The 27,839-nt window shown below is 42.4% G+C and overlaps 11 protein-coding genes across 11 annotated transcripts; 6 read left to right on the top strand and 5 right to left on the bottom strand.

The window, feature by feature from the left end:
- Positions 1–872: 872 nt before the first annotated feature.
- LOC134075466 (B-cell receptor CD22-like) lies at positions 873–5,859 on the top strand. Its single transcript, XM_062530859.1, has 10 exons — positions 873–1,027; positions 1,298–1,551; positions 1,666–1,888; positions 2,281–2,622; positions 3,137–3,394; positions 3,599–3,865; positions 4,094–4,172; positions 4,271–4,334; positions 4,699–4,895; positions 5,123–5,859. The coding sequence occupies exons 4-10, from the start codon at positions 2,463–2,465 to the stop codon at positions 5,178–5,180; spliced, it is 1,083 nt and encodes a 360-aa protein (XP_062386843.1). The 5' UTR covers positions 873–1,027; positions 1,298–1,551; positions 1,666–1,888; positions 2,281–2,462; the 3' UTR covers positions 5,181–5,859.
- A 2,746-nt stretch (positions 5,860–8,605) lies between these two features.
- LOC134091941 (histone H4) lies at positions 8,606–8,941 on the top strand. Its single transcript, XM_062544692.1, has one exon. The coding sequence runs from the start codon at positions 8,617–8,619 to the stop codon at positions 8,926–8,928; it is 312 nt and encodes a 103-aa protein (XP_062400676.1). The 5' UTR covers positions 8,606–8,616; the 3' UTR covers positions 8,929–8,941.
- A 1,054-nt stretch (positions 8,942–9,995) lies between these two features.
- On the top strand, positions 9,996–10,402 carry LOC134092053 (histone H2B-like). The gene has a single exon (XM_062544859.1). The coding sequence runs from the start codon at positions 10,011–10,013 to the stop codon at positions 10,383–10,385; it is 375 nt and encodes a 124-aa protein (XP_062400843.1). The 5' UTR covers positions 9,996–10,010; the 3' UTR covers positions 10,386–10,402.
- Positions 10,403–11,050: 648 nt separating this feature from the next.
- On the bottom strand, positions 11,051–11,479 carry LOC134091652 (histone H3). The gene has a single exon (XM_062544345.1). The coding sequence runs from the start codon at positions 11,470–11,472 to the stop codon at positions 11,062–11,064; it is 411 nt and encodes a 136-aa protein (XP_062400329.1). The 5' UTR covers positions 11,473–11,479; the 3' UTR covers positions 11,051–11,061.
- An 837-nt stretch (positions 11,480–12,316) lies between these two features.
- Positions 12,317–12,733, bottom strand: LOC134091769 (histone H2A). Its single transcript, XM_062544418.1, has one exon. It carries the CDS (start codon positions 12,710–12,712, stop codon positions 12,335–12,337), a length of 378 nt encoding a protein of 125 aa, XP_062400402.1. The 5' UTR covers positions 12,713–12,733; the 3' UTR covers positions 12,317–12,334.
- Positions 12,734–13,997: 1,264 nt separating this feature from the next.
- Positions 13,998–14,741, bottom strand: LOC134091540 (histone H1-like). Its single transcript, XM_062544337.1, has one exon. It carries the CDS (start codon positions 14,730–14,732, stop codon positions 14,127–14,129), a length of 606 nt encoding a protein of 201 aa, XP_062400321.1. The 5' UTR covers positions 14,733–14,741; the 3' UTR covers positions 13,998–14,126.
- Positions 14,742–19,220: 4,479 nt separating this feature from the next.
- Positions 19,221–19,627, top strand: LOC134091752 (histone H2A). Its single transcript, XM_062544395.1, has one exon. It carries the CDS (start codon positions 19,235–19,237, stop codon positions 19,610–19,612), a length of 378 nt encoding a protein of 125 aa, XP_062400379.1. The 5' UTR covers positions 19,221–19,234; the 3' UTR covers positions 19,613–19,627.
- Positions 19,628–20,376: 749 nt separating this feature from the next.
- LOC134092034 (histone H3) lies at positions 20,377–20,800 on the top strand. The gene has a single exon (XM_062544839.1). It carries the CDS (start codon positions 20,380–20,382, stop codon positions 20,788–20,790), a length of 411 nt encoding a protein of 136 aa, XP_062400823.1. The 5' UTR covers positions 20,377–20,379; the 3' UTR covers positions 20,791–20,800.
- A 721-nt stretch (positions 20,801–21,521) lies between these two features.
- Positions 21,522–21,925, bottom strand: LOC134091872 (histone H2B-like). Its single transcript, XM_062544580.1, has one exon. It carries the CDS (start codon positions 21,914–21,916, stop codon positions 21,542–21,544), a length of 375 nt encoding a protein of 124 aa, XP_062400564.1. The 5' UTR covers positions 21,917–21,925; the 3' UTR covers positions 21,522–21,541.
- Positions 21,926–23,001: 1,076 nt separating this feature from the next.
- LOC134091993 (histone H4) lies at positions 23,002–23,346 on the bottom strand. Its single transcript, XM_062544780.1, has one exon. It carries the CDS (start codon positions 23,325–23,327, stop codon positions 23,016–23,018), a length of 312 nt encoding a protein of 103 aa, XP_062400764.1. The 5' UTR covers positions 23,328–23,346; the 3' UTR covers positions 23,002–23,015.
- Positions 23,347–24,781: 1,435 nt separating this feature from the next.
- Positions 24,782–25,093, top strand: LOC134078727 (histone H4). Its single transcript, XM_062534854.1, has one exon. It carries the CDS (start codon positions 24,782–24,784, stop codon positions 25,091–25,093), a length of 312 nt encoding a protein of 103 aa, XP_062390838.1.
- Positions 25,094–27,839: the final 2,746 nt, after the last annotated feature.

Below are 27,839 nucleotides of genomic sequence, written 5' to 3' on the forward strand. Positions count from 1 at the left end.
GTTGCATAAAACACTGTTATAAGCAACAATAGAAAGCAACAACTGTGTGTCATAAGTTTCCTTCCTTTGATGATGTTTCTGATATGATTTTTTTTTTTTTTTCTGATGACAGTGATCCCAGGCGTTTGGAGTCAGGCCCTCTACTCTGTGACCTACCCCTCTAAGAGTGTCTGTGCTTTAGAGAACTCCTCGGTAACCCTTCGCTGCTCTTACAGTGATGGACCTTACGGTATCAAAACAGGCTACTGGTATAAAGAGAGGATCCTTAATGGGGACCCACAAGATCTGAGACAGACACCAGAGTACAAAGATCGAGTGTGGATGCCTCGTTCCAAGAATGGCTGTGGTCTTAACATACGAGCAATTAGAGATAGTGACTCTGGTGTTTACTATTATGGATTTAAACCATGGGAATATAGACAAACAACAGCATGGATTCACGGCTCGCCCGGGATTAATGTCACTGTCTTGAAAGGTGGGGAAGAAACATCCTTTTGAATGATACAACATTTGCCCAAAATAATTAGTTATTTGCAGCTGCATTCTGCACCTTGACCGGGACAACAAGGCCGCACTCCCCTTCTGGACAATTGCATTACCCTATCCCATCCCTATCCATTTATTTATTAATGTACATACTGTATTTATTCTTATATATAGCCTTTATATTATTACTGTTCTTCTATGTTATTGTTGAGTGTTGTACTTGAGAGTAAAGATTAACCGGAGTCAAATTCCTTGTATGTTTACGCAAACCTGGCCTATAAAGCTGATTCCGATTCTTTCCCCTCAGAGGTTCAGCTGGAGGTGGATCGTACCTCAGGCACACAAAGGACAAAGATAACCTGCGCCACGTCCTGTAGGCTGCCCGGTACTGCTTACTACCTCTGGTACAAGAATGGAAAATATCTAAAGTACACCGAGGAGTCTTCCACTTACATAGACTCAGCCAGTGACTCTGGGAGTAAGGGTAGTTACCGGTGTGTGGTCCAAGCTGGTGGCTATAGCCTGACATCTTCTGATGTGTGTGAGTGTTGCTCTTTCTTGCGGTTTAGTCTTGAGCATTTGAAATAGAGCAGTTTTGATATATGTACTGTACATACCAAGGGGAAGATTTGTATGATAATATACATTACATAATAAGGGATTTGTCTCAAGTTTCTTAGTATTCACATCTGTAGTATCACAGAGGTGAAAGCTATTCCATCTGGCACATATGATCAGTCTGAAGTGCACTGTCTATAGTTGATTGAACGTTTGCATTAGCCTATACTGTATGTCTCTGATGGCACTGCAGGTGTTTCTGGCCCGGACTGCTGGGGTGTGACCTACCAGAGCGGGATAGTCTGTGGCTTAAAGGGCTCATCAGTGGTCCTGTCCTGCTCTTACAAATATCCCGGAGGCCATCGGTTCGAGCGAGGACACTGGTACCTAAAAGTCAGCGGTTCGAGCGGAGAGTTAGACGACCTGAGCCTGAACCCCCTCTTCAGAGGTCGAGTCGAGATCGGTGCAGATCGAGATAACTGCAGCCTGGCGATACAGGATCTGAAAGTGAGTGACTCAGGGGAGTACTTGTACACTTTCAGAACCGCATCCTCAGAATGGATAACAGCCAAAGCTGGAGTCTGGTTATCAGTCACAGGTGATCATGCTTGTCACACACAGAACCTGCAGGTGGCTGTTGATCCAGATACAGTAAGAGCACATTGGATAAAAGCAACATGTGGTACCTCATGCAGATGGAGCTCTTACTTATGGTACAGAAATGGCCAACTTTTACAGAATGAACATAGACAGGACAAATATCTTAACCGATATGCTAAACATCAGGAGGGACATTACTCTTGTTCAATACAAGGCCATGAAAATCATCGTTCCCCAGAAGTGTGTAAGTTAACAACATATATACTACTACACAAACTACATAGTAAAATGTGAAATGTTTCATGTACACACATATCTTCTGTACAGTATGGATCTGCCTGTCTGTGTCTACACATGTGTGCACGCACGTGTGTGTGTGTGTGTGTGTGTGTGTGTGTGTGTGTGTGTGTGTTCTACTTTGAAATTTTATATTTTTTCACATTATTATGATATCCATTTGGAATACTTAAAAACTAAATAAACGAATAAAATAAAACTAAAAATTAAACTAATAAATCTTTAACAAACAATGTTTTATAATAATTGTTTAAGTATTGTCATTAGTCTTTGTTATGAGAATAGTGTCTGCACATGAATTTAGATTGTTACTGTACGTTAAAAAAAATTCTCTTTCAGGTATCCTTGGTAAGGCGTGCTGGAATGTGACGTATGCCACTGAGGCCATCTGTGCCTTGAAGGGGTCCACAGTGGACATCACCTGCCATTACAAACACCCGGCTGGCCACATCCCCACAAGTTCATTTTGGTTTTATGATCAAGAGCCGAACTCCGAGCCTGAGGACCTGAGCCTGGCCCACATGTATGAGGGCCGTGTGGGGTACTGGGGTAATAACAGCGTCCACACGCTGAGACTGGCCAATCTGACCCAGGCAGACGCTAGAGAATACTTCTTCAGATTTGGGACGGATAAAGGAGAGGCGTTCAGTGGAAGACCCGGTGTCATGCTTTCAGTCACAAGTAATGTGTAACATACAGTATATATGTATCTCATATATATATACAGTACTATCATAGTAAAGCCAAAAAGGCCAAAAAGAATATATATACATATATTTTTTTAAAGTATACTTTTTAGTATACTTTTTGGCCTTTTTGCCTTTATTATGATAGAATAGTGAAGATGTAGACAGGAAGCAAGGATCGGGACATGACCGCAGGTCGGAATATCTCATAGATTTTTAAATGAATTATGTTCTTCTTCATTTTTTTTTAAATGCTCTCTCTAAAAACATATTGACATAGTATGACATTGTTACTGACAGTATTGATATATATTCATAGTGTGTGGAATTACAAGGCTTTGGTTGTCAAATAATCTGAATCTAGATTTATAAGTGATAATCATAATAATCATATTTCAGCGGCAGGAAGCACACAGCTTGCAGCTTTTTTTAAATTTCTAAAATGGTGACCCGCTCCAGGCCTGGTGACGACGAGAAGAGATTACTCAGATTTATTCTCACTTCCTCAGGCCTGCGAGTCAGTATGACCCCAGCTCTGGTGACCGAGGGCGACGGGGTGACACTGACCTGCAGCACCACCTGCACTCTGAGCAATAGCTCCACCTTCACCTGGTTCAAGAACTCACGACCGGTGCCTACCGAATACCACACCGACAACAATCACATGTACCTGAGTCCAGCGAGCAGTAGTGACTCCGGCATCTACACCTGTGCTGTCAGAGGGCTAGAGGGTTCTCTGTCCACAGCTGAGACTCTCAATGTCAGATGTAAGTAGACCTGGCTCAACTGATCTATACTGTAAACATATAAATATGGTTTCTCGGAGTGATGACATTAAACCTTTTTACAGTATTTCAAAAAGCCCTCAAGGCTATAGCTACAATATAGCCCTTTATGTTTCTGTTGTTGTTTTCTTGTATTATTTTTTCATCAACTGTTTATTTTGAATAAATATTTTGTGTTTTTGGAAGACCCTCCAAGGCAAACCTCTGTGTCCGTGAGTCACTCTGGTGAGATAGAAGAGGGCCATACGGTGGTTTTGTCCTGCAGCTGCCAAGCCAACCCACCACCACACACCTACACCTGGTACAGGAGAAGAGGACCTGAGACTGCTCTACAAAAGGTGACTGAGGAAGTGAGCGTGAACTTCACCTCAAGAGACGAGGGGTTGTACCACTGTGAGGCACACAATGAAATCGGCTCTCAGAACTCATCTGTCACCGAGGTTCATTTTACAGGTACGTTTTTTTTTCTCTCTATTTTTCTATTGTTTCATGTTCTTTTTCCTTGTTTTGTGTTGTTAGGTGCAGTTCACAGTTCTGGCAAGAGGTTGTTGGTGTTGTAAAACACACATCCTAGCAAATCAGACACACACACACACGCACACACACACACACACGCACACACGCACACACACTTATCCTGGGACCTGACATCTTTCTATTTCCTTTCTCTGTTTGAACTAGGAAGTCTGCTGGGGAAGACACTTATAGGTATCGGAGCTATCATCCTTGCTGTCATCTTGGTTTTTGGCATTTCCCTCAGGTACAATTCCAGTTGAACAATCAAGGCTTCCCTCTGGATTACTGACTGCTATTGCGCGAAAGTGTGAAATATTGAAACCCCAGTCATACTTTTTGCAGAGTGTTCTGGAAGAGAAATGGTAGACCCTCTGAAGACGACAAGAGCACCGAAAATAAATCACATGTAAGTGCGGCTATGGCTTACATGAACACTAGAACTCCCAAGCATTTAAAACCTGCTAGAACTACCAGGGTGGACATCCACGGTGGTGGATTTTGATCGTTGGAATTTAAACTCAAAACTTCACCAGCTGAACTACGGTCACAGCCTTTCTAGTGTTAAGGAAATATTAGTGTCAGTTGTGCTGGCTGTATAGTTCTAATGGGACATAGCAATATTACCAGTAGTACATTTTTCCATTAAAATAATAGTCAGACAGATTTTGCAATGAGCTCTGTGCTCTACCTTACTTGAAGTCAACTTCAAGGAAGGTAGTGCAGAGAGCCCACATTTTAATTCCATATCAACTTCTTTACCAAACCACTAGGTGGACGCAGCTCCTGTTTATGCCAACATCGGTGCCAGGGGTAATATGACTGCTGGCCATACCAACAACACAAATGACAGAGAGGACCATGGTAGGGATGTTGAGTATGCCAGCCTTCAGTTCAGTGCCTCTGAAGAACAGGAAGAAGATGGTCACACAGTCCACATCAAAAGTGCGAGTCTGAGCACTACCAGACGGTGAGGTGTCTAATACAAAATCAAAAGGATTATCAATATCAATATCAATATCCATATATATATATATATATATATATATATATATATATATATATTGATATGTGGACAATTGGGCTAATATGTATGTGTATATGTACTGTCTGTGTGGCTATGTATGGGCTAATGTATACATATTAGCCCAATTGTCATATATCAATAATTCTATCTGTGTGTATCTGTTTCCACAGAGCTGAAGACTCCTATGTGGTCTACAGTGTTGTCAGTAAACACGGACAGTCACAATAAAAGATGAATGGACAGTCGACTAAAGACCACAGAGAATGGGGGGAATAGCTTTCGTCCTCATTCTTGTTTCATTGACTCTTCACTTAATGTCTATGCATCAGCGGATTTTGAGCCATTGGGCCTCTGGGAACAGAGACAATTTTTTTTTATACATATATAATTTTGTCATGTTTAGCCAAAATTAAACTAGGCCATCATGATTAGCTGGCCCTCGTCACGCGACTATGTTGAATGACAGTAGAGCTAGCATTATAGCTAACACTGCAGTCAATCTTGATCTTACCATGAAGCTACAGACTTACTGTAGCATGCAGCTACAGACCATGTTTGAAATTTGTGAAAAAAGTTACTATGTTTAAACCAGAAGAGGCAGATGAATGTAAACATTAAAATGACTTAAGACTTTTGAAGTAGGCTAAAGTCTCACTGATCTTGAATTATAAGCCTATTCGTTCACACAAACTTAGCCTACATCACAGACCAGTTGGAGGTGCAAATAATATTATTATAATAAGATAGTAATAACAATATAATTTTTGGTTGACTTGACCATCTGTCTGAGTCAACATTTGACACCTGCGATATGTTTAGTGTTCTAACTATGTCAAATAGCTCGTTATTGTTACCAAAATGATGCAAGGTGTGTACTGAAGATTATTGACGCCACAGAGAAACCACTGATGTTGGGTTGGACCATGAAGTCCTGCTTCTCTCATTGGCATTCCATGAACCAGATCATGGTCAATGATTGTTGCCCAAATATCATCATTTAGGCCTACAGTATTGCAACTCTTGGGACTCTGTCTTTCTCTTCATCCTCTTCCTCCTACCTGCACCCTCCTCTTCCTTGTACCCCACTTCTACTGTAACACACACTTGTTGTCCCCTGCGTCTCTGTCAACTCTGAACTGACTTATATTGGTTGTCACATCATTAGACAGAAGTGTTATCAATTTTGAGTGGTAGTGTTCAAATGGAGACAACTGTGCACTAATTGTGTTCAACTTCTGCGTTGTTTGGTTATCAATATAATTAAGAAGTGCATCAGAATGCACAATGTGTTCACAGTTTTGCAAAAAGGGTTAATGAGTCTGGTAAAATGGGTGAAAGTGGGTGAAAGTAGTCTATGGTTTTGCCAAAAAAAGGGAATAATTCAATAAATGTGTTCAGGCATTTGAGAATTTGATTCAGAGAATGGGGTTTAGTGTTTGAGCAACTGTGAAAAAGTCAGTTCAGAGTTGACAGAGACGCAGGGGACAACAAGTGTGTGTTACAGTAGAGGTGGGGTACAAGGAAGAGCATGGTGTAGAGAGGAGGAAGAGGATGAAGAGAAAGACAGAGAGTTCCAAGAGTTGCAATACTGTAAATTATGAAATTTGGTCAACAATCATTGACCATGTTCTGGTTCATGGAATGCCAATGAGAGAAGCAGGACTTCATGGTCCGACCCAACATCAGTAGTTTCTCTGTGGCTTCAATAATCCAAAGATTCAGACTACAGAACAGGAATAGCGTAAATGTCCATTATCATACAGTACAGTAATCACTGCACGTGTTACACACTTACTACCCTTTGAGCTCAACTCTGAGAGAGTGAAAGAGCTGAGTTATCAGTATGTCCAAGTAAGTGTAAATTCAGGCACAATACAATATTACAGTATTGCATACTTACAGTACTATCAGAGTCTGTGGCATCACAGTACAAATCATATTCAGTACAGTATTTGCCGGTCTTTCTGTTCACTTACAAAACTATATATTTCTTCATATATAGGGAATATTTCTATATATGTCCTTATTCTTTATTTTCATTGTGATGTTTTATTTTTGTTACTGTAAATTGGAATGAATAAACATTCCTCCAGGAGCCATACACCCAGCCCTGAAAACTGTCTTCTTCTTCTTCTTCTTCTTCATTGTTTTTTTTTTTGCCAGGTAACGCGTCAATGGCGCATGCTGCCACCTACTGGAACAGAGGATATCTGTTGTTATACTAAATTCGGGCATAAAGCCCTGTTGTTTTGAGGTATTTAATTAGGGTGTTCTGTGGCTCTATTCTCATCACTGCTACCAGGTTTAACTCAGTACCAGTATCTCCATCACTTTGTAGCTCTGTTACCCATTGATCTCTCTCATCCTGGTACTCAGGACATTCAAATAGTACATGTTTAATGGTTTCTGCTTCATCCACACACCAGAAGCAGCTCCCTGATGCCCTTCTTCCCATCCTAAACTGAGTATCATTTAGAAGAGTGTGGCCAATTCTCAGTCTGGCCATTACCACTTCATCCCTCCTGCTACCACCCACTCTGGCCCCTTTCCCCACCTGCCTTTGTATGCTGTATAGGTGCCTCCCTTTTCTTTCCTGATCCCATAGGGCCTGCCACTGCTTTACTACTGCCCTCTGAATGATAACCTTCAACTCTCCTCTTCCCAGATGTACAGAAATCTCAGGCTCTGGTCTTCTTAAGGTTTTTTTTGCCAGCCTATCCGCCCGTTCATTCCCCCACACCCCAACATGCGCTGGCACCCAAAAAATAAATTTAACCACCACTCCCATTCTTTCCAACTGGTACAGATGTAGATACACTTCATACAGCAGGTCCATTCTGCATGACCTGGATGACTGTATGCTATTTACGGCTGCTGCTGAGTCTGAGCAGATAACTGCCCTTTCTGGCCTTGTCTCTTCTACCCACTCCAATGCCTTGACTATGGCCACTGTTTCTGTGGAGTAGACAGACAGCTCATCAGTCAGCCTCCAAAAGAAGCTGACACCAGCACCTCTGACCACCATGGATGCTCCTGTTCGGCCTGTGTCGGGGTCTTTGGATCCATCAGTATATATCTCTGTATAAGAATCATAGGTGTCCCTGATATGGCTCTTTACAAAATCAGCTAGATACTCTTGCTCTGCCTCCTCATGCACATATTCCAGCACCTCCAAGTCAACTACTGGTTGTGGGAAAAGCCACGGGGGAACTGGAGGAATTGGCACTGTTGGGGCAACCACTTCCCTTTTCAGTCCCGTCTCCTGGCTGCACCCAGGGCCCTATGCTCCACCCAAACCCTCGGCCCTTTTTAACTGTATAACTGTGTCTTCCATTGTTTGGTGTTTTGTCTTATCATTGCTCTGCAGGAGTCTAATTTTGCCTGATTTGTGAATGATTTGAGACCATTAGGCGCATACGCTTACGCTTGGTCTAACAGCAAGTATAACTCCAGCCATAGACTCGAAAGAAATGGTTTACAGTCGGAGGTGAAGCTGTTATGTGGGCGTGGGGGATTATACTGGGGTAAATGCCCGCGCAGAGAAAGGAGGGACAGTGAAGGGGGCAGTGCTTAGTAGTTTTCACCAACGTCGTCTTTGTGGATATAATGAAGAGCGTCAAATCTGAGGGTTACACATTCGTACTGATCAACAAGTAGTTTGAAGATGTCTGGAAGAGGCAAAGGAGGCAAAGGTCTTGGAAAGGGAGGCGCAAAGCGTCACCGTAAAGTTCTCCGTGATAACATCCAGGGAATCACCAAGCCTGCAATCAGGCGTCTGGCTCGTCGTGGTGGAGTGAAGCGTATCTCTGGTCTCATCTACGAAGAGACCCGTGGTGTGTTGAAGGTTTTCCTGGAGAACGTGATTCGTGATGCCGTCACCTACACTGAGCACGCCAAGAGAAAGACAGTGACCGCCATGGATGTCGTCTATGCTCTGAAACGCCAGGGACGTACTCTGTACGGTTTCGGCGGTTAAACATCAGCTCTGTCCATCGTCTTAACCCATAGGCTCTTTTAAGAGCCACCCAATTCCTTTTAAAAAGCGATGTTCTAGTTTACATGGTGGCGGAAATATTCATGAATAAGAATTAAAAAATAAATAAATTGATGTTTTCTTTAATTTAAGCACAAAAGCTATTCCCAATTCCGTCAGTACAGTATTCCTGTATTTACGGGGTCATTTGGGTGAATTTATGGTGTTGAGACATTCTACATTTATACTGTCTCATGATGCCTACAAATAAGCCACGTCTGAAGTCTGTAGCTTGATATAACAACGTATAACGTGCTAGAACAGTAGGCCTAGTCGTAATGTTTTCATATGTAAGTTGAGACCCAATGAACATGCGATTGAAGCCCATCTTAGCAAAACAAAAAAGAACATGTATGCTGGTTCCATGTTGAATGGTCCTGCCTCTTAAAACAAACAGGCCTTTCATTCGCTTTACTCGTTACAATATTTAAGTGTAACTGCTTTCATAAATTGTCTAGCATATTAATGGTGGCCTTACAGATAGATAAGAACGTCAGGGCGATAAGTCTGTCTTACACAGCTCTGCCCAAGGGATGTTTCTTATGTTAAACTGCAAATGTGTAATTTATCCTGTGCACAATGCTGTAAAAGCCTTTGTTTCCTTTCTACTGGAAAATGTCGAGAAATTATTGGACAGGCAGTATTAGAGCGTTTGTTACAATAGAACAAACGTTGATAATGATGGGTAATGAAAGTGACTAGCCTAGAGTGAAAAAGTGTTATCATGAATTGTAACGCTAAATGTAAAAATATTTGGCAAACATCTCGCCCTTAGAATAAAAGTGCGGGAAGATGGTGCCGTATTCTGATCATCTGTGGGTTGCTAACTTTCTCACAGTGACTGCCCCCTTTGATACAAAACGACCAACCATGTCTTTGTATTTGATTTCGGAGGGAAATGGGGGGGGGGGGGTTCTAGTGGTGGGTGTGTGAAGAGACTAGTCCTTCATTTACATAGTGCTTGGTATATATACCAGATTAATCTAAGATGTAAGACACTTCAACTTCTGGCAATTGAAATCACCATGCCTGATCCAGCCAAACCTGCCCCCAAGAAGGGATCCAAGAAAGCCGTGACAAAGACCGCAGGGAAAGGTGGCAAGAAGCGCAGAAAGTCTAGGAAGGAGAGCTATGCTATCTACGTGTATAAGGTCCTGAAGCAGGTCCACCCTGATACAGGTATTTCTTCCAAGGCGATGGGCATTATGAACTCCTTCGTAAATGACATCTTTGAGCGCATTGCTGGAGAGGCCTCCCGTTTGGCCCACTACAACAAGCGTTCTACCATCTCTTCCAGGGAGATTCAGACTGCAGTGCGTCTCCTTCTGCCCGGTGAGCTGGCTAAGCACGCCGTGTCGGAGGGAACAAAGGCTGTCACCAAGTATACCAGTTCCAAGTAAAGCCGAATTTCGCGCTTCAATCCAACGGCTCTTTTAAGAGCCACCCACATTCTCTATAAAAAGCAATTCTAATATGTACTTGTGACTGCAACGTTTATCTACCTGCAGAAACATAGTGAAGTTGATCTTGTTACGCACTGAATGCGTAGACTCTTAGTTTACCTTGTTACAGCGTGTTCCAGATGATCACAATGGCATGTAGATAACTGGTACTGCTGAACTCCAAAAATCCATATCCCCAACATGGCATTTAATGTACTTCAACCACGCTCCATTCATGTACACCAAACCCACAAGTGTACCCATACTCCACTTTGAATTATTGGCCTGTAAATAAAGCAGTATTGGGCTGTAAAACAAGCAGAAGGTCCAACTTAGCATCCATTCACGAACACCGCTGTGCTACGGAACACTTTCACAAGCGGTCCGAAAAAGACCAGTTTACTGGGCAGGACCATACGGGCATAGGTCGAGGGAGTAAGTGTCATGTTGAACTATCTAGCAAGACAAGAACATACATCTAAGAATAATACCATACATTCAATTATACCATTGCAGGTACTGGAATATAACGGTGCAAAAAAATCTTACAATGATCTGAAATATCACTTTTTTAAAAAAGATTGAGTGGCTCTTAAAAGAGCCTTTGAGTGTTTGGTTCCCGATTTCAAATCATTTAAGCACGCTCCCCACGGATGCGACGAGCCAGCTGGATGTCCTTGGGCATGATGGTGACTCTCTTAGCGTGGATGGCGCACAGGTTGGTGTCCTCAAACAGACCGACAAGGTAAGCTTCGCTGGCCTCCTGAAGAGCCATGACTGCAGAGCTCTGGAAGCGCAGGTCGGTCTTGAAATCCTGAGCGATTTCTCTGACCAGACGCTGGAAGGGCAGCTTGCGGATCAGCAGCTCAGTGGACTTCTGGTACCGACGGATCTCTCTCAGAGCCACGGTGCCAGGCCTGTAACGGTGAGGCTTCTTCACGCCACCAGTCGCTGGTGCGCTTTTACGCGCAGCCTTGGTGGCGAGCTGCTTCCTCGGAGCTTTACCTCCGGTAGATTTACGGGCTGTCTGTTTGGTTCTTGCCATAGCGACGTATTCTTCGAGAAAGAAGAGTGTAATCAAACTTGAGCAACGTGGATATATAAGGCGTACGGTCTTAGCCTGCCCCCTTTGCACGTCAGGTTGTTGGGTCTCCGCTGATTGGTCTTCCTAGTTCCCTCCTAGTGGCGCCTGAAATTCAAAATTCACAGCCCACCCCCAATGACCGATATTGTGTAAACCTTTTCAATAGAAGATAGAAATGAACATGTACAAACACACTGATCTAAAGCAGCCTGTATTTACTAAATGTAGGCCTCCAAATACCTGCGTGTAGGAAAACCTAAACTATCATTGATTTATATCAACGAAATCGCGCGTTTGAAACATTGCATCATGTTACATCATATTGCTTCAACTAGAGGCCGTGAGAATATCTCTCTGCCTTGCATGAGTAACTACAAGACCTAGCATTTGTCATCTTGCACTATGGTCTTCTTTAACGTGTGTGTGTATGTGCGTGTGTGGAATATGTCTGCGTTTATGTTAGTGCCTTTACATGTATTTTTGTTATTATTACAAATTACTACTAGCTAACAGCTAACCAATTCCATTGTACCCTGTGCAAAGACATGGAACAATTGTGATTCGGGTCCTGTTTGATGAAAAGGCAACGGACCATTGACTACATTGTCTTCTGGATGGAGTTATTTAGTGGCTGCCATTCAGAGGCGATGGGGGATGGGAGTGGCCAAATACTTTTCTGTAACCTAGGTCGTATTTCTCTGTTGCTTGACGCTTATATGTAGAATCACATAAAAAAAAGTACAAAGACAAGTAGGAAATTACTCATTAGGGTATTTGGGTGGCTCTTAAAAGAGCCTTTGTTTCGGTTTCGGAAGGAGTTTGTTTACTTGGACTTCTCGGTCTTCTTGGGCAGCAGCACAGCCTGGATGTTAGGCAGCACACCACCCTGAGCGATGGTCACTCCGCCGAGCAGTTTGTTCAACTCCTCGTCGTTACGCACAGCCAGCTGCAGGTGGCGGGGAATGATACGAGTCTTCTTGTTGTCACGGGCGGCGTTACCGGCCAACTCCAAGATCTCAGCAGTCAAGTACTCGAGCACGGCAGCCAAGTAGACCGGTGCACCAGCGCCGACACGTTGAGCATAGTTGCCTTTACGCAGAAGCCTGTGCACACGGCCGACGGGGAACTGAAGTCCGGCTCTGGATGAACGAGTCTTGGCCTTAGCCCTGGCCTTGCCGCCGGTTTTACCTCTTCCGCTCATATTGTTAGTTCAATGGTAACAGATCGTGTGAATACTAACTGCTAAGCCACGTATTATAATGCAACACCAGCTCGGGACTACTCAATGCCTCAATGGCTGAGAACAGAATACTGAGAGCCAATCAACGTGTAGTTCGCTGCTGTACGTCAATTCGATTTCATTTGGCGCTTGAAGCACTTCCACCTCCCTATCCGCGCATTGTCTCCACCTTCCACTCTACTTTCACATGTAACAAGTGATATAGTTGAGAAGTAATACACCAGATTAAATTATATCAAAGTTTCCAGATAAACGGTTCAATACGGCCATCATAAACCAGCCAAGCTTCCTGTGGTGACTCACCAATACTTTTCTAACTTGTCTTACAATGCAGACTGATCTCAGTAAATTACGTTTTATGTCACGCCGATTCCTTATGGCTTTTGGCGTGTATACAGTATACGCATTTTCGACTTTTCGCGTGTTTGTCAACGCCACTTGCCTCAGAGTACAATGTAGCAAACTGAAATGGTTGTGTTGTAATGTTTTAGATACTTTGTCACACATTTAGTACTGGAAGTGGCTGTTCAAGTGTAACAAACTGAATGTGACTGAACTTATTTGTTTGCAAGAGTCTTACTTTGTGTCATGCTTGGAAGCAAATTGGTGAATAGAATAAGGCAAATGCCTCTCCCTTATTTTGAAATAACCCAATGAAATTCAATTGATGATCCGTTAGTTATCCACACACTGTGGCCTATTACGCGGTAGCAGTTCAAAGTTATAAAAAGCAGATCGATAAATGTGAGCGTGAATGTAGGTAATGACAACATTGACGTTGACATATACAAAGCAAAGCAGAGATCAAGCGAATTATTAAAGCAAGAAGTTATGCAAATAGGTGTTATTTTGGGACAATGGGTCCTCTGGTAGACATTTCTTTAGTCTCCAGCCTAAAGTTTTTTTTAAAAAATGCAGGTACAGGCAGAGCCAGACATGAGAAAGTGGTGTTGTCCAGGCTGAGGATCGGCCACAATGATTATTTCTTATGAACAACCATGTTCATGTTACTGTGAGCATAATTGCCTCAGGCGTAGCCCAGAAACTGTAGGCTACTTAAATTCATTGTCAGAAATTCCACCTCCTTGGCATGCAGGTGTATGGCATTGGTGTTTGTAGAATGTTTTTAGAAGTCAAAGACTTTAGGGGGAGATTAGTCACCTTTGACATTTGAATGTGTTATTATATAAAATAGTCGCAATTCTTGTTCAAGTCTAACTGTGGCGTTAATAACTAGTAGGCCTATTTAAGGGAGAGCGTGAATGTATACATAATCACGATAAAAGCAGACAGAGGAATACAAATATTTCAAGAAGTTTAGGGTGGCTCTTAAAAGAGCCTTTGTGGCAGTCGACAGGAAGAATGTGAACAACATTTACTTCTTCTTGGGCGCAGCCTTTTTGGGCTTGGCAGCTTTAGGTTTAGCCGCCTTGGGTTTCGCTGCCTTTACTTTCTTCGGACTCTTTGCTGCCTTCTTGGGTGCAGCGGGCTTCTTCGCCTTCTTCGGGCTCTTTGTTGCCTTTTTCGGTGTAGCGGGTTTCTTAGCAGCCTTCTTTGGAGACTTTTTCGCGACCGCCGGTTTCTTGGCTACTGCCTTCTTGGGCTTCTTGGCCGCGGCAGGTTTCTTCGCTGCTGGCTTCTTGGCTTTAGGAGCTACCTTCTTAGCGGGCTTCTTTTCCACAGTCTTGTTCAGCTTGAAAGAGCCGGAGGCGCCGGTCCCCTTAGTCTGGACTAGAGTTCCCTTTGTTACCAAGCTCTTGATGGCCGCCTTGACACGAGCGTTGTTCTTCTCCACATCGTATCCACCAGCCGCCAGCGCCTTCTTCAGCGCAGCCAGAGAAACTCCCTTCCTCTCCTTGGAAGCAGAGATTGCCTTGACGACGAGTTCTCCCACACTTGGGCCAGTTTTCTTGGGTCGGGGCGCCCTCTTCTTGGGGGCCTTTACTGGAGTCGCAGCGGGTGCTGGAGCAGTTTCTGCCATCGTAACAACTAAGTCTTCAGTTCGCGTCAGAAGAGAGATCGGAGAGAATTATTGCCGGTGGAAACCGGTGGGCTGATCTTAAAACACGCATGAGAACCATTTAGACTCAGCAGACTGAGAATTCTCCGTGGTTGGCTGTGGCGAAGAGATCACTTGTGTTTTCTCCCCGTACATTTTGTAACAAATATGTGTAACTATACAACATTTACCAATGAGACAATGTCTGTTGTGAAAAGGATAGCCTAGAGTTTAAAGGGAATGTATGGACACTCATGGTTGCCTTTGATCCCTTTAGCAAGGAACTGGGAACTTTCGACGTCGAGGTGGAAAGGTTGCAGTTAGTCTGATAATTGTGAGGGAAACATGCTCGTAATGATAGGAAAATCGTGCAATTCCTCAACAAAAAAGAGCCACAGACGAGGACACGAGCCTCAGTAACGCCTAAAAGTAGTCACAGTGTAGTTGTTGTGAATGTCTATTCTATAAACAGGAGGTTTTTGAACACACCGAAACACAGTTGACAAACACCACACCGATACATACGATATAGGTCTGAATATTACATGACCAAGTTATGAGAAACAGACGTTATGTGGCAATATTCGCGAGGGCTGTTTGGATAACTGCATACAGACATGTTACTAAGAATTGTTAGGCTAGTGAATCAAAAGTTATCGGGTGTATTTGTTTGTATATTTCTTTGGCCAGCCCACCTCTTATTGATAGACTTTACAAAGTTGCATTTTGCTTGCCTTATGAGTAGACAATCTATTGGTAACATCTTGTTTAACATCTTCAATTGATAAAATAGCATTGTAAAACAGGTTGGATGGTTAAGACATTTTTTAAGACTGTTGCCCTATAGACAGTATTCAAATCAAACAGTTGTTCACAGTTGCCATTGAAATAACAGCCATTAGACAAAGCCTTTAATTTTAACATGTAATTGCAGAACTTGTTTTGCAGAACCAACCTCAACTGGGACACATTTTCAGCTGTTTCCTTCAATAAGAAAAATGTTAAGGAATATTTTAGTGCGACAGGGCCTACTCAGATAGATACTGTATTTGTCCTGAGGGACATTTTAGGCATCCGATAGATTATACAACATAACCAAACACACATATCACACACATATCTCACACATAAAAATCACTTTCAGAAATGTAAAACATGTATAGAGCATTGGGATGATTACAAAGGTCTGGTATGGACTGACCATGTGGCGCATTGACCACGATAAGGTGCTATGGTAGAGTCTGTGCAATGTATTGCAAAAGTGAACAGTGCATTGTTTTTGTGTTGTCCTCCTAATTTAAATGCAAACTTTATATAGACATAGATACAATCATACAAATCAATGGCAGAAGTCAATCACAACTCAATGACAGAATTATTGTAATTGTCACCTTTGTCAAATGATTTCAATTCCTTTGAAATGCGTATGGGGCAATCTGGGCATGATGAAAGCATCGTGAGAGTTGCATAATATGAGTGAGTGCTATTTCATTGTGATTCAAAAGCTCCTAAAGCCAAAAAGCCAACAGCAAAGACATTTTTTGGAGTTTAGATGACCAAAAAGGCAGCAACCAAGAAGTTGATGGCCACCAGAAAGCCTCCAAAGAAAGCTGCCAAGAAGCCCACCGCACCGAAAAAGGCAATGAAGAGCCCAAAGACGGCCAATAAGCTCACACTACACTCGCGACCAAGCCTAAAAGGGTTGTGCTCAAGAAGAATGAACTGTTCTGCAGATTATTCTGGTTGATTTAATTTCATCTAACACCTACCTTACACTGACAAGATTTGGGAAAGATTCTTGAAAGATTGTAGTCTTTTGAGTAAAGCTTGAATGGGGGAAGATTCTTGAATCTTTCAAGAATCTTTCCCAAATCTTGTCTTAAGCTTAAGTTCAAGGCTTAAGTTTAGCTACATAAAGTCTCTTTTACAGTTTTTCTCAATTGCTAGAACACCTTTTTCAGAACTCTTTACCTTTTTCTCAAAACTGTAAGTACAAAACTCACAACTCAAACTACATTCTCGAAACCCTTGAATCTTGTTGCAAAACTGAACAATCACCTCAAAACACTTTTAACTTTGCTCAAAACTAACTATTGGTCTCAAATCATTCACACATCTGGCAAAATTAGACTCCTGCAGAGCAGTGATAAGACAATACACCAAAAAATGGAAGACACAGTTTTCAGGGCTGGGTGTATGGCTCCTTGAGGAATGTTTATTCATTCTAATTTTAAAAATAAAATGAAAATAAAGAATAAGGACATATAGAAATATTCTCTATATGAAGAAATAAATCGATATTTTTGTAAGTGAACAGAAAGACAGACCGATACTGTATGTAGAATATGATTTGTACTGAAGCCACACACTCTGATAGTACTGTATGCAATACTGTTATATTGTACTATTGTGTCTACATTTACACTTACTTGGACATATTGATAACCTATCCACTCTCTCAGAGTTGCACTCAAAGGGTAGTAAAGTGTGCAGTAACAGTAGACGATCAGTGATTACTGTACTGTATAATGGAAACACTTCCTATTCTGTAGTCTGAATCTTTGGATTATTGAAGCCACAGAGAAACTGCTGATTTTGGATTGGATTGGACGCGAAATTCTGCTTCTGTCATTGGCATTCCATGAACCAGAACATGGTCAATGATTGTTGCCCAAAATTCATCATTTACAGTATTGCAACTCTTGGGACTCTTTGTCTTTCTCTTCATCCTCTTCCTCCTACCTGCACTCTCCTCTTCCTTGTACCCCACCTCTACTGTAACATGCACTTGTCCCCTGCGTCTCTGTCAACTCTGAACTGACTTACAGTATATTGGTTGTCACATCATTAGACACAAGTGTTATCAATTTTGAGTGGTAGTGTTCAAATAGAGACAACTGTGCTTTAACTGTGTTCAACTTCCGCCTTCTTTGGTTATCACTATAATTAAGAAGTGCATCAGAATGCAAAATGTGTTTAGAGTTTTGCAAAAAGGGTTAATGAGTTTGGTAAAATGGGTGAAAGTGGGTGAAAGTAGTCTATGGTTTTGCCAAAAAAGGGAGTAATTTAACAAAATATTCAGGCATTTTAGAATTTGATTCAGAGAATGGGGTTTAGCGTTTGAGCAACTGTGAAAAACTGTAAGGGCCACCCAAACATGTAGTTGAATGTATGGATTGCAACATTACCTGTTAGGCAAATGTTCTTTTGTCGTTTAGCCTGCACATTCATGCTCAACGACCAATGTGCTTTATTTACCTTGCTCAAAAATTCCTATAGACCAAAAGTCTGAAAACTCAGTGCCCCAAGGTGTTCGGGTATGTGGAACCCGTTATCAATGTTTGCTAAATTACAAATTAAACTCTTTATTATTTCTTCTAATTCAAACTCTTTGGCCTTAGCTCATTTTCTGTAAAGCATATCAAATGAACTTATTTTTTAATGATTGCACACGGTACACCCCCTTTACACATACCTTTTACAGTATATGAGGCATTTGGGTCTACTGGACCCGAGTGTAATAATTATAGGTTCTATGTACCTTAACTGTGTCCTCATCCCAGCTGTGTGTGTGTGTGTGTGTGTGTGTGTGTGTGTGTGTGTGTGTGTGTGTGTGTGTGTGTGTGTGTTTGTAGATGTCTGTGTGCGGGAATGTTGTCTTTCTGCACCAGCTATTTCCACACAAAGTATGTTACATTTCAACCACTTTCATCTGTTTTGATCAAGTTCCAGGAGATAAGCACAAAAAAACAACCTTTTTATGATGGAATTTACTAATTTCCTCACAAAAAAAATAACATGCATGTGATCTCACCAGGGTAATTGGCAAATATGAACCATAACTGATGTATATATCATTGGTAATTGAGATAACGTCAAACATCTGTCTGTTTAAGTATTTTACATGAATTGTTATAGCTATATTGATTTAAAAGCCTAATAATGGGGTGATAGGTCCACCAGACCTGGGAACATATGCTGTGTATCAAAAATATGAATACCTTACTAGGGTTAAATAGCAGTGTGTGTGGGAGGTAATGCATGTGTACAGCAGTCCCTTTTAACAAAATGGCAGGTATCCAAAATGTTGCAACACACAACCACTTGAGTTTATTACATTGTAAATGTAACAGCCACTTTTGATACCAAGTATATCACAAAGTATCCAGAAGCTTGAAACAGTCACCACAAGAACCCTTGTTTGTTTGCTATGGCAATTAAACTGAACCCTTGGACAAATGTATGTAACTTCAACTGGGTCATCTACGTTCATGATTTTATGACTGAGCTATTTGAGATGGAAGTTCTACGCGCGCCAAAAAAAACAAAATCAAGTTTGGTGTCCCGCAGCGAGCCTCACGTTGATTGGCTCTCAACATTGTCTTCTTAGCCAGTGAGACACTGAGTAGCCCCGCACTGTTGTTATATATTCAGACATCCCTAGTTGTTTCAGTGTGTTGAGATTTTGTTTTCAAGCAAGCATCATGAGTGGAAGAGGCAAAACCGGTGGCAAGGCGAGGGCTAAGGCCAAGACTCGATCCTCTAGGGCTGGACTTCAGTTCCCCGTGGGCCGTGTGCACAGGCTGCTGCGTAAAGGCAATTATGCCCAGCGCGTTGGCGCTGGTGCACCGGTCTACTTGGCTGCCGTGCTCGAGTACCTGACCGCTGAGATCCTGGAGTTGGCCGGCAACGCTGCCCGTGACAACAAGAAGACTCGTATCATTCCCCGCCATTTGCAGCTGGCTGTGCGTAACGACGAGGAATTGAACAAGCTGCTCGGCGGAGTGACCATCGCTCAGGGTGGTGTGCTGCCTAACATCCAGGCTGTACTGCTGCCCAAGAAGACTGAGAAGTCCAAATAAATCACGTCCCCAAGATTCCGATACAAAGGCTCTTTTAAGAGCCACCCAACTGTCTATAAAAACAAATTCCAAGTATGTTTGGTTATTGCCAAATTTCTACCAAATCAATATCTTTTTCGCACACAAGTCATAACCAGTGTGAATAATTGGGCCCCTATATGAACTGTGAACCAATACTCCCCTATTTCAAAATGTCAGCCACGTAACACAACATCTAGAAAACTTTGTAGTCAGCACATCAATTACGTTATTTCTTCTCTTTTAGATGATCACACAATACTTGTTCTTACTTGATTACGCGATGCTACCGGAATGTTCCTGGGGCCTATAGCACAAGGTGATGACGCAGGCGTTTAGACACGTTTCAATTACATAGGGATATCTGTGATAATCTGGATTTCCTCTTCTCGTAGGATTTAATGTAGCAAACACGAAATCTACAGTATGCTATTTCTATAAATGCATGCCAGCTAAGACGTTATTATTTCTTATGTTCAGTTTTATATCATACTATAGCCTATGCGCTGACTGATGGGATTTTTAAGCGGATCTCTTTAATTTTTACTTTTTGTAAAGGTTTTGTGAACAGAAAATCAACACTATATTATAAGGAATGGGCTTTGTATTTTGACTGTCAAGCGCCGCTGACGATAAAGACCAATCAGCGGAGATCACTGACGTAAAAGTGGGCGGGCTGAGACTGTAAGCTCTATATATCCACGTTCCGCAAGTGTGTTCATACTATTGAAGACTGAAGCATTCTAGCAATGGCAAGAACGAAGCAAACAGCCCGCAAATCCACTGGAGGCAAGGCTCCAAGGAAGCAGCTGGCAACAAAGGCTGCGCGTAAAAGCGCACCTGCGACCGGTGGCGTGAAGAAGCCTCACCGTTACAGGCCTGGTACCGTGGCTCTGAGAGAGATCCGTCGTTACCAGAAATCCACTGAGCTGCTGATCCGCAAGCTGCCCTTCCAGCGTCTGGTCAGAGAAATCGCTCAGGATTTCAAGACCGATCTGCGTTTCCAGAGCTCTGCAGTCATGGCTCTGCAGGAGGCCAGCGAGGCTTACCTCGTCGGTCTGTTCGAGGACACCAACCTGTGCGCCATCCACGCTAAGAGAGTCACCATCATGCCAAAGGACATCCAGCTGGCTCGTCGTATTCGTGGAGAGCGTGCATAAATAATTTGAAATCAAGATCCAATAATACAAAGGCTCTTTTAAGAGCCACCTACACATGCAAAATGCTATTTTCCAAACGTTCAAGTTAAATGTGTTCTTACCGATATGGTCGATGTGTTGTTGCTATCATTAAATCTTAAGCAAGTGAAACATCATGTAGTCAATTATGTTGAATTCTACACGAGACCGACCGCCTCTGGAAGTGGTAAAATGGTTAATGACAGTAGCACTTTGAATAAGTTATATTCATATCTATGGAGACAGCTCTGATTCAGTCTTCTAGGTTTCATATAATGTCTTATTCGAATTACATTTAAGTGGTGTTCCCTGATGGAAAATGACCCTGGCCTGGATTTGAATCAACTTTTCTCCCTCTATACTGTGCCGTCTCCTCCGATCACTTGTACTAGCGCAAGAGTTAATTAAAAAAAAACCTTGTGTTCCTTGAAAGCCATCATAACGCTGTCATTACAAATACGGACTAATTGTATGTTTTGGGTGAACATTAGTTAATCCCCCAAAATATCCTTTATCAGAGATGAGTGACTTCGAAATCAAAACACATTTATAAATAGGCCTACAGAGTAAAATGAAATGCAGTTATCCATCCAGCAAAAAGTAAAAAAAAATAAAATAAAAATAAACTGTTTTAAGTCAATGATGTATAGTTCTAGTTAAATTGGAATTACTTTTCAAAATAAATGTGGGTGGCTCTTAAAAGAGCCGTTGGATTTAAGCGCGAATTTCGGCTTTACTTGGAGCTGGTATACTTGGTGACGGCCTTTGTTCCCTCGGACACGGCGTGCTTGGCCAGCTCACCGGGCAGAAGCAGACGCACTGCGGTCTGGATCTCCCTGGAAGAGATGGTGGAACGCTTGTTGTAGTGAGCCAAGCGGGAGGACTCTCCAGCGATGCGCTCGAAGATGTCGTTCACGAAGGAGTTCATAATGCCCATTGCCTTGGAAGAAATACCGGTATCAGGATGGACCTGCTTCAGTACTTTGTAGACATAGATGGCATAGCTTTCTTTTCTGGACTTTCTGCGCTTCTTTCCACCCTTTCCAGCCGTCTTCGTCACGGCTTTCTTGGAGCCCTTTTTCGGGGCCGGCTTAGCTGGATCAGGCATGGTAGTTTCTCGAAAGTAAATCAAGAAATTGATTAAGACTGGAAGTTTCCTGGATTATATACCGATATCTATGTAAATAAAGTGCGGAAGTGCCTGCGTCACTTTACACACCCACGACCAGAATACACTGTAAATTCCCTCCGAAAACCAAATACCTAAACACGGTTGGTTATTTTGAATGGAAAAAGGAAAAGGAGAAGGTTAGCACCACCCACACATGATCCGTTATCAGTGATCCACCTCCTTTTGTTTCATTTCCCGCAGTTTTTTTTCAATGAAAGGAATCCTTCGAAATGTATTTCAAATACCAAAGGCCAAAAAACATTTAGCATTACATTTCATGATAACAGTTTCTCTCAGTCACATTGGTTCATTTCACAGCTCCTGTACCGTAACCTGGGTATGTGGGTGTTTTTTTTTTTACTATAATTTGTTGGCAGACATTTTACAGTAGGCTAGGCCAGAGAAAACAGGCTTCTACAGCATTGTGCGAAGGGAAAATGACAAATGTAGTAAACATAGGAAACAGCCCTTAGACAGAGATGTGCACCACTGTAGACCAGATGTACAGTACGAAAATATCTTTCTATACGTTCCTGGCAGGCAGGCCACCTGTATAGGCATATATGCTCGGATAGATTATTAAAATGACATCCACTGGTTGAAGACGTTGTGATAACACAAGCGATGATATAATTTGGTTTATGGGATATGACTATCCAGCGTGGACACCAGTAGGCCTACACATATCTTGTTTATATTTTGCAGACTATTTTCTTTGATAATTTGTTAACTCTGATTTTAAGATATAGTTATGCTATTCTTTAGCGCACATATGGCATCACGCAGATTATTTCTGCGTCTTTAGTCTATGTTGTACCCCTGGTGCACGTAGGCAACGCATATCAAGCAGCTCAAATGACTACAGTGAACCAATATACAATGGTATCTTGTAGTATAGAAGGGATATTTGTGATTTGTATTTATAATATACTATTTATGATTAATGTTATTCTAGGAACAGGAAGGCAGCTTTTTTGTAAGGAAATGGGTGGCTCTTAAAAGAGCCTTTGGGTTTAGGACGATAGAGATAAGATATTTAACCTCCAAATCCGTACAGAGTACGACCCTGGCGTTTCAGTGCATAGACGACGTCCATGGCGGTAACAGTCTTTCTCTTGGCATGCTCGGTGTAGGTGACGGCATCACGAATCACGTTCTCCAGGAAAACCTTCAACACTCCACGGGTCTCTTCGTAGATGAGACCAGAAATACGCTTCACACCACCACGACGGGCCAAACGCCTGATTGCAGGCTTGGTGATTCCCTGGATGTTATCACGGAGAACTTTACGGTGACGCTTTGCGCCTCCCTTTCCAAGACCTTTGCCTCCTTTACCTCTGCCAGACATGTTGAGTTATTCTTGCGACTGGAAGTTGCACGAATGTGAAGGTACAAGCTTGTTCAACTCGTAGTTAAATCCAAAGAGAGGACGTTGATGAAAACTACAAAGCACCGCCCCTTCACTGTCCCTCCCCTTTTCTGAATGTAGACTGCCCAGGCAAATACGTCACCACAAACTCCCACATCCGAGCTTCACCCAACCACACAGTGAAAGTAGGACCGACATTGATTCTTTTCACAACGTTATTATTATTAGTAGTATTACTAGTAATAGTATCTCCCCCTACACTTTTCTGTACACCCCACTTGGTCAGGATGTTGCTCCCCATCCCACCTCACCTCCTCAAAGACTGGAGCGTACAATGCGAGCAAAAGCCGCCATGCAGCTCACCTCTTCCAGAAACATGTACAGGTAGGCTACAGGTTCTGTCAGGTGATCATGAGAATGCCAGAGCCAGAGTGTAGTGGGTCAGTGGCAGCTGGCCGACCGTTCACACCCAGGTCACTTCACGGCCTCATCAGAACACACAATCAGCCGAAGGTTCCGTTCTCCTCTGTTCACTTGAGGTATCACCCATCTTGGACTCAACTTGTATGAGTAGGATGAATTAATGTTTTTCTTTTTTTTCATATTCAAGGGTTTGTATTGGTCACTGTCAGGGAAATCTTCCCAATATTATGACACAAGAACCACAGACAAGTAGTATAATTTTCATTAACTACTCTGGCGCCAAGAGGAGAGACATAGAGAGGAAGTGCTTTACCTCTCCGAAACAGTCTCTAAACTCTTGGACACAAGACAGTGCTTTATTTAACAAACAGTTCAAAACACATGAGAATGACCTTCAGTCAGGAGCTCCATCCTAACTCCCTAAATGTCTTATCTTTACCAGGTGCATAGCTTTCCTGTGAGTCTCCCAAGTGAAACTGTGAATAACAAGTTATGAATAACAACTCTGTGAATAACAACTCTGAACACATAAGAAAGTGGATTATAACTGTGACGCACACAAGTGAAGTTAATAATGATAATATATGTTATATGTATTTCTTTGTCAGTCACATATACAGATACTGAAATGTGTGAAATGGCATTTTACTCTGTAAGCAGCCTGCTTTTACAATAATGACTTTCAGTGACATACCATCCCCGTGGAGGGCCTACTGAATCCCAAAAGTGAGCCTCACAGACTTAAGTGATCTCAAGTGAGTGTGTGAGGCCACATGGGCTCAGATAGGCATACATGGGATTGGGCCAGGGTGGTATGGTTGGGAGGTGGGGTGAAGCTCGGATGTGGGCGTTATGTGCTGATGTCTAGAGATGCCTGCGCTGTCTCCAGTCAACAAAGGGGGCAGTGCCTAGTAGTTTTCACCAACGTCCTCCTTTTTGATACAAGAACGAGTTGCGAGGGCAATGATTTTCATTCTTGAAGAAAGTTCTTCATACAGAAAGACGTAAACATGTCCGGCAGAGGCAAAGGAGGCAAAGGTCTTGGAAAGGGAGGCGCAAAGCGTCACCGCAAAGTTCTTCGTGACAACATCCAGGGTATCACCAAGCCTGCAATTAGGCGTCTGGCTCGCCGTGGTGGTGTGAAACGTATCTCTGGCCTCATCTACGAAGAGACCCGTGGTGTGCTGAAGGTTTTCCTGGAGAACGTGATTCGTGATGCCGTTACCTACACCGAGCACGCCAAGAGAAAGACCGTCACTGCCATGGACGTCGTGTATGCTCTGAAACGCCAGGGCCGCACTCTGTACGGCTTTGGTGGTTAAGTTTTTGCTTTATCACTAAACCGATACAAAAGGCTCTTTTAAGAGCCGCCCAAATGTCTATAACTGTAATTATTCCATGTCGCTAAACTTTTTTTCCGGAAGTTTGGCGCGGTAATTTGCTATGGCTGTTTTTATTTTTACCTGGCATAGCCATATTCTATCAATTGGCATAAGGCTTCTGAAACATACCTAAATACTGATCATTGTAGGTCCGATAAGGGGATCCCAGTGTCTGAATTTCTGACAGCTATTTTTTTTACAGCAGTTCTGACACAAAATCTAAGGACAACATATCGCACTAAAATATGTCACTCCCATTTGGCATTAAAATATCCTATGTGTAAAATGAATGCGAGAATTAACTGCTCCGGGTCTTGTGAATTTGCTTCAGGCCTATTTATTTGATTATTTAATTATTTAAAAAGTGCGGGAAGTTGACCACAAAGAAAGGCAAGTGTGGGTGGTGCTTAGTTGAAGGACCGTCTCTTGCGCTACACAATAACCAATCTGTGTGTGTGTCATTTTGGAGGGTAATAAACAACCAATCGACTCCTGTACAGGACCTCTGAGTGAAGACCGTCAGAAACTTAAAATCGTATGTTTGCAACGCCAGCCTCGATGGGTGTGAACTTTCGATGCATAGCATGTCTGTCTGTTAAAGCTTTGGCAGCGGTAACTTAATACGTTCGGTTCAGGGTGAGGGTGAGAGATCACTAGCCTAATAGATTTAGGATAATTCACTGGGCCTGTGGTTGCCTTGAAAAAACTCCAGGGGGAGCGCACAACCACATCTGGGTCTTTGTTTTGTCTTTGTTTTGTCCCCCCTTTTGCTCATCTATGCTTTTATCTGCTATTACTGTTTGTTTTTTGTTTATGTAAAGCACATTGAATGACCTCTGTGTATGTAATGCGCTATATAAATAAACTTGACTTGACTTGACTTGACTTAAGGCAAAAGGCTCCCAAAATGAAATAAATAAATAAATAATAAAATGAAAAGAAGGCCCCAGTGGCGCCGTTACCACCAACCGCATCACGCACTGTGCGTAGGCCGGTGTTATACGGTAACTGGCTTCCCGTGTCAACTTGCTTCCTTGATGACGTTCCACGATTGATGACGTTTCTTCGACAGATGTGGCACCTTGATTTGTCAACTTTCTGATATAAACGGGAGACGAACGAATACAAATATGCATGACATCTTTAAATGTCAAAATTGGTTGTAGTAGGCTACGTGCACTGGATCATGAATATGCCATCGAAAAATTAATACCTAAATAAAGTAATTATAACTCCACGTGGGAGTCCAACCAGCAATAAACAAGGCTGCAAGACTGACACGCTGTTGCTCATCTATTCACGCCACAAACGCTCTTAGGTGCCTCGTGACGTTTAGGGTAATTGACTTATACCAAGTATATCATGATTGTAGCAAGTTAACACGCCTGATCATGTTATCTTGCTACCGAGTTATCTTGCTACCGTTGCCCAAGCCATTAACCCAAGCCATTTATCCTTTTAAGTAGAGAAATGAAGTAGGCTATTGTAAAACATCTACCAAATCCATGTTTACATGTCAGCAACGTTATCGTTAATACCCTATAAGCCTACGTGTTTACTGAGTTTTGACTATCCTTGTGCGTAAATGTTGCGTAAAATATGGAGACGTTAGACTTCTTCTGCCCATTGCATTTCAATGTCCGTGTTTCATGAACTGCATTCTTAAAAGGATAGTCTAGGCTGGACAAAAGGATACAAAATTAGACAACATATTTTTATTTTAGCCTATTTATTTGCTAGCGTTCATGTGTCTCTGCTACAGACAGGTAGAGGTGGCCATAGCCTAGAAGTTACTGAAACGTTTGTAAAACTTAACCATGATAACCAACTTAGAAGGCCTACGAAATGGCTTGGGCAACGGTAGCAAGATAACTCGGTAGCAAGATAACATGATCAGGCGTGTTAACTTGCTACGATCATAATATAAATGGAGGAATTCAAGTACCCTACACGTCACAAGTATGATACATATGGTTCGTGGCGTGACTAGATGAGTGGTAGGCCGACAATTTTGCCGCCTAGTTTGTTGCTGGTTCGAATCTCACGTGGAGTTATGACTTTATTTAGGTAATAATTTTTCGATGGCATATTCATGATCCAGTACACGTAGCCTACTACAACCAATTTTGACATTTAAAGATGTCATGCATATTTGTATTCATTCGTCTCCCGTTTATATCAGAAAGTTGACAAATCAAGGTGCCACATCTGTCGAAGAAACGTCATCAATCGTGGAACGTCATCAAGGAAGCAAGTTGACACGGGAAGCCAGTTACCGATAACACCGGACACCAACTTTTAGGCAATAAATACCTAGCTTCAGTGGTCATTGTTGATGATTGATATCTCCTTTTTGATATAAGAGACGTTTAAATGAAATCATTAAGACAAAAAAGACAAGGCTAGAGGAGATTTCCAAGTTATCCGGTACGCACTGACCATTTAGGCTTCTTTAAGGTCCGTTTAATTTCTGAAGTAAATCTAACCGACGAGACAATTATCATTGCCTCCACGCACCTTCAGGTGTCACGTAGCCTAGTTGCTGACATCGGTAGGTCTATTTCTTTCTAAGTTTAGTGTAATTTATTCAGTAAAACTAGTCGACAAGAACATTTCCATTGCCTCAACGCACCGCCCGGTCAGGTGTCATGTAGCCTCTTGCTCTCATATGGCCATATTTAGAGGA

This window comes from Sardina pilchardus, chromosome 1 (assembly GCF_963854185.1).
Source record: "Sardina pilchardus chromosome 1, fSarPil1.1, whole genome shotgun sequence".
Taxonomy (NCBI): Eukaryota; Metazoa; Chordata; class Actinopteri; order Clupeiformes; family Clupeidae; genus Sardina; species Sardina pilchardus.

Coding starts and splice junctions, on each gene's coding strand:
- LOC134092053 (XM_062544859.1), top strand. CDS start 10,011: ATGCCTGATCCAGCCAAACCTGCCCCCAAGAAGGGATCCAAGAAAGCC.
- LOC134091540 (XM_062544337.1), bottom strand. CDS start 14,732: ATGGCAGAAACTGCTCCAGCACCCGCTGCGACTCCAGTAAAGGCCCCC.
- LOC134091941 (XM_062544692.1), top strand. CDS start 8,617: ATGTCTGGAAGAGGCAAAGGAGGCAAAGGTCTTGGAAAGGGAGGCGCA.
- LOC134091993 (XM_062544780.1), bottom strand. CDS start 23,327: ATGTCTGGCAGAGGTAAAGGAGGCAAAGGTCTTGGAAAGGGAGGCGCA.
- LOC134091652 (XM_062544345.1), bottom strand. CDS start 11,472: ATGGCAAGAACCAAACAGACAGCCCGTAAATCTACCGGAGGTAAAGCT.
- LOC134078727 (XM_062534854.1), top strand. CDS start 24,782: ATGTCCGGCAGAGGCAAAGGAGGCAAAGGTCTTGGAAAGGGAGGCGCA.
- LOC134092034 (XM_062544839.1), top strand. CDS start 20,380: ATGGCAAGAACGAAGCAAACAGCCCGCAAATCCACTGGAGGCAAGGCT.
- LOC134091752 (XM_062544395.1), top strand. CDS start 19,235: ATGAGTGGAAGAGGCAAAACCGGTGGCAAGGCGAGGGCTAAGGCCAAG.
- LOC134091769 (XM_062544418.1), bottom strand. CDS start 12,712: ATGAGCGGAAGAGGTAAAACCGGCGGCAAGGCCAGGGCTAAGGCCAAG.
- LOC134075466 (XM_062530859.1), top strand. CDS start 2,463: ATGTATGAGGGCCGTGTGGGGTACTGGGGTAATAACAGCGTCCACACG. Junction 4,335..4,698: donor GCACCGAAAATAAATCACAT/GTAAGTGCGGCT, acceptor CCAAACCACTAG/GTGGACGCAGCTCCTGTTTA. Junction 4,896..5,122: donor AGTCTGAGCACTACCAGACG/GTGAGGTGTCTA, acceptor CTGTTTCCACAG/AGCTGAAGACTCCTATGTGG.
- LOC134091872 (XM_062544580.1), bottom strand. CDS start 21,916: ATGCCTGATCCAGCTAAGCCGGCCCCGAAAAAGGGCTCCAAGAAAGCC.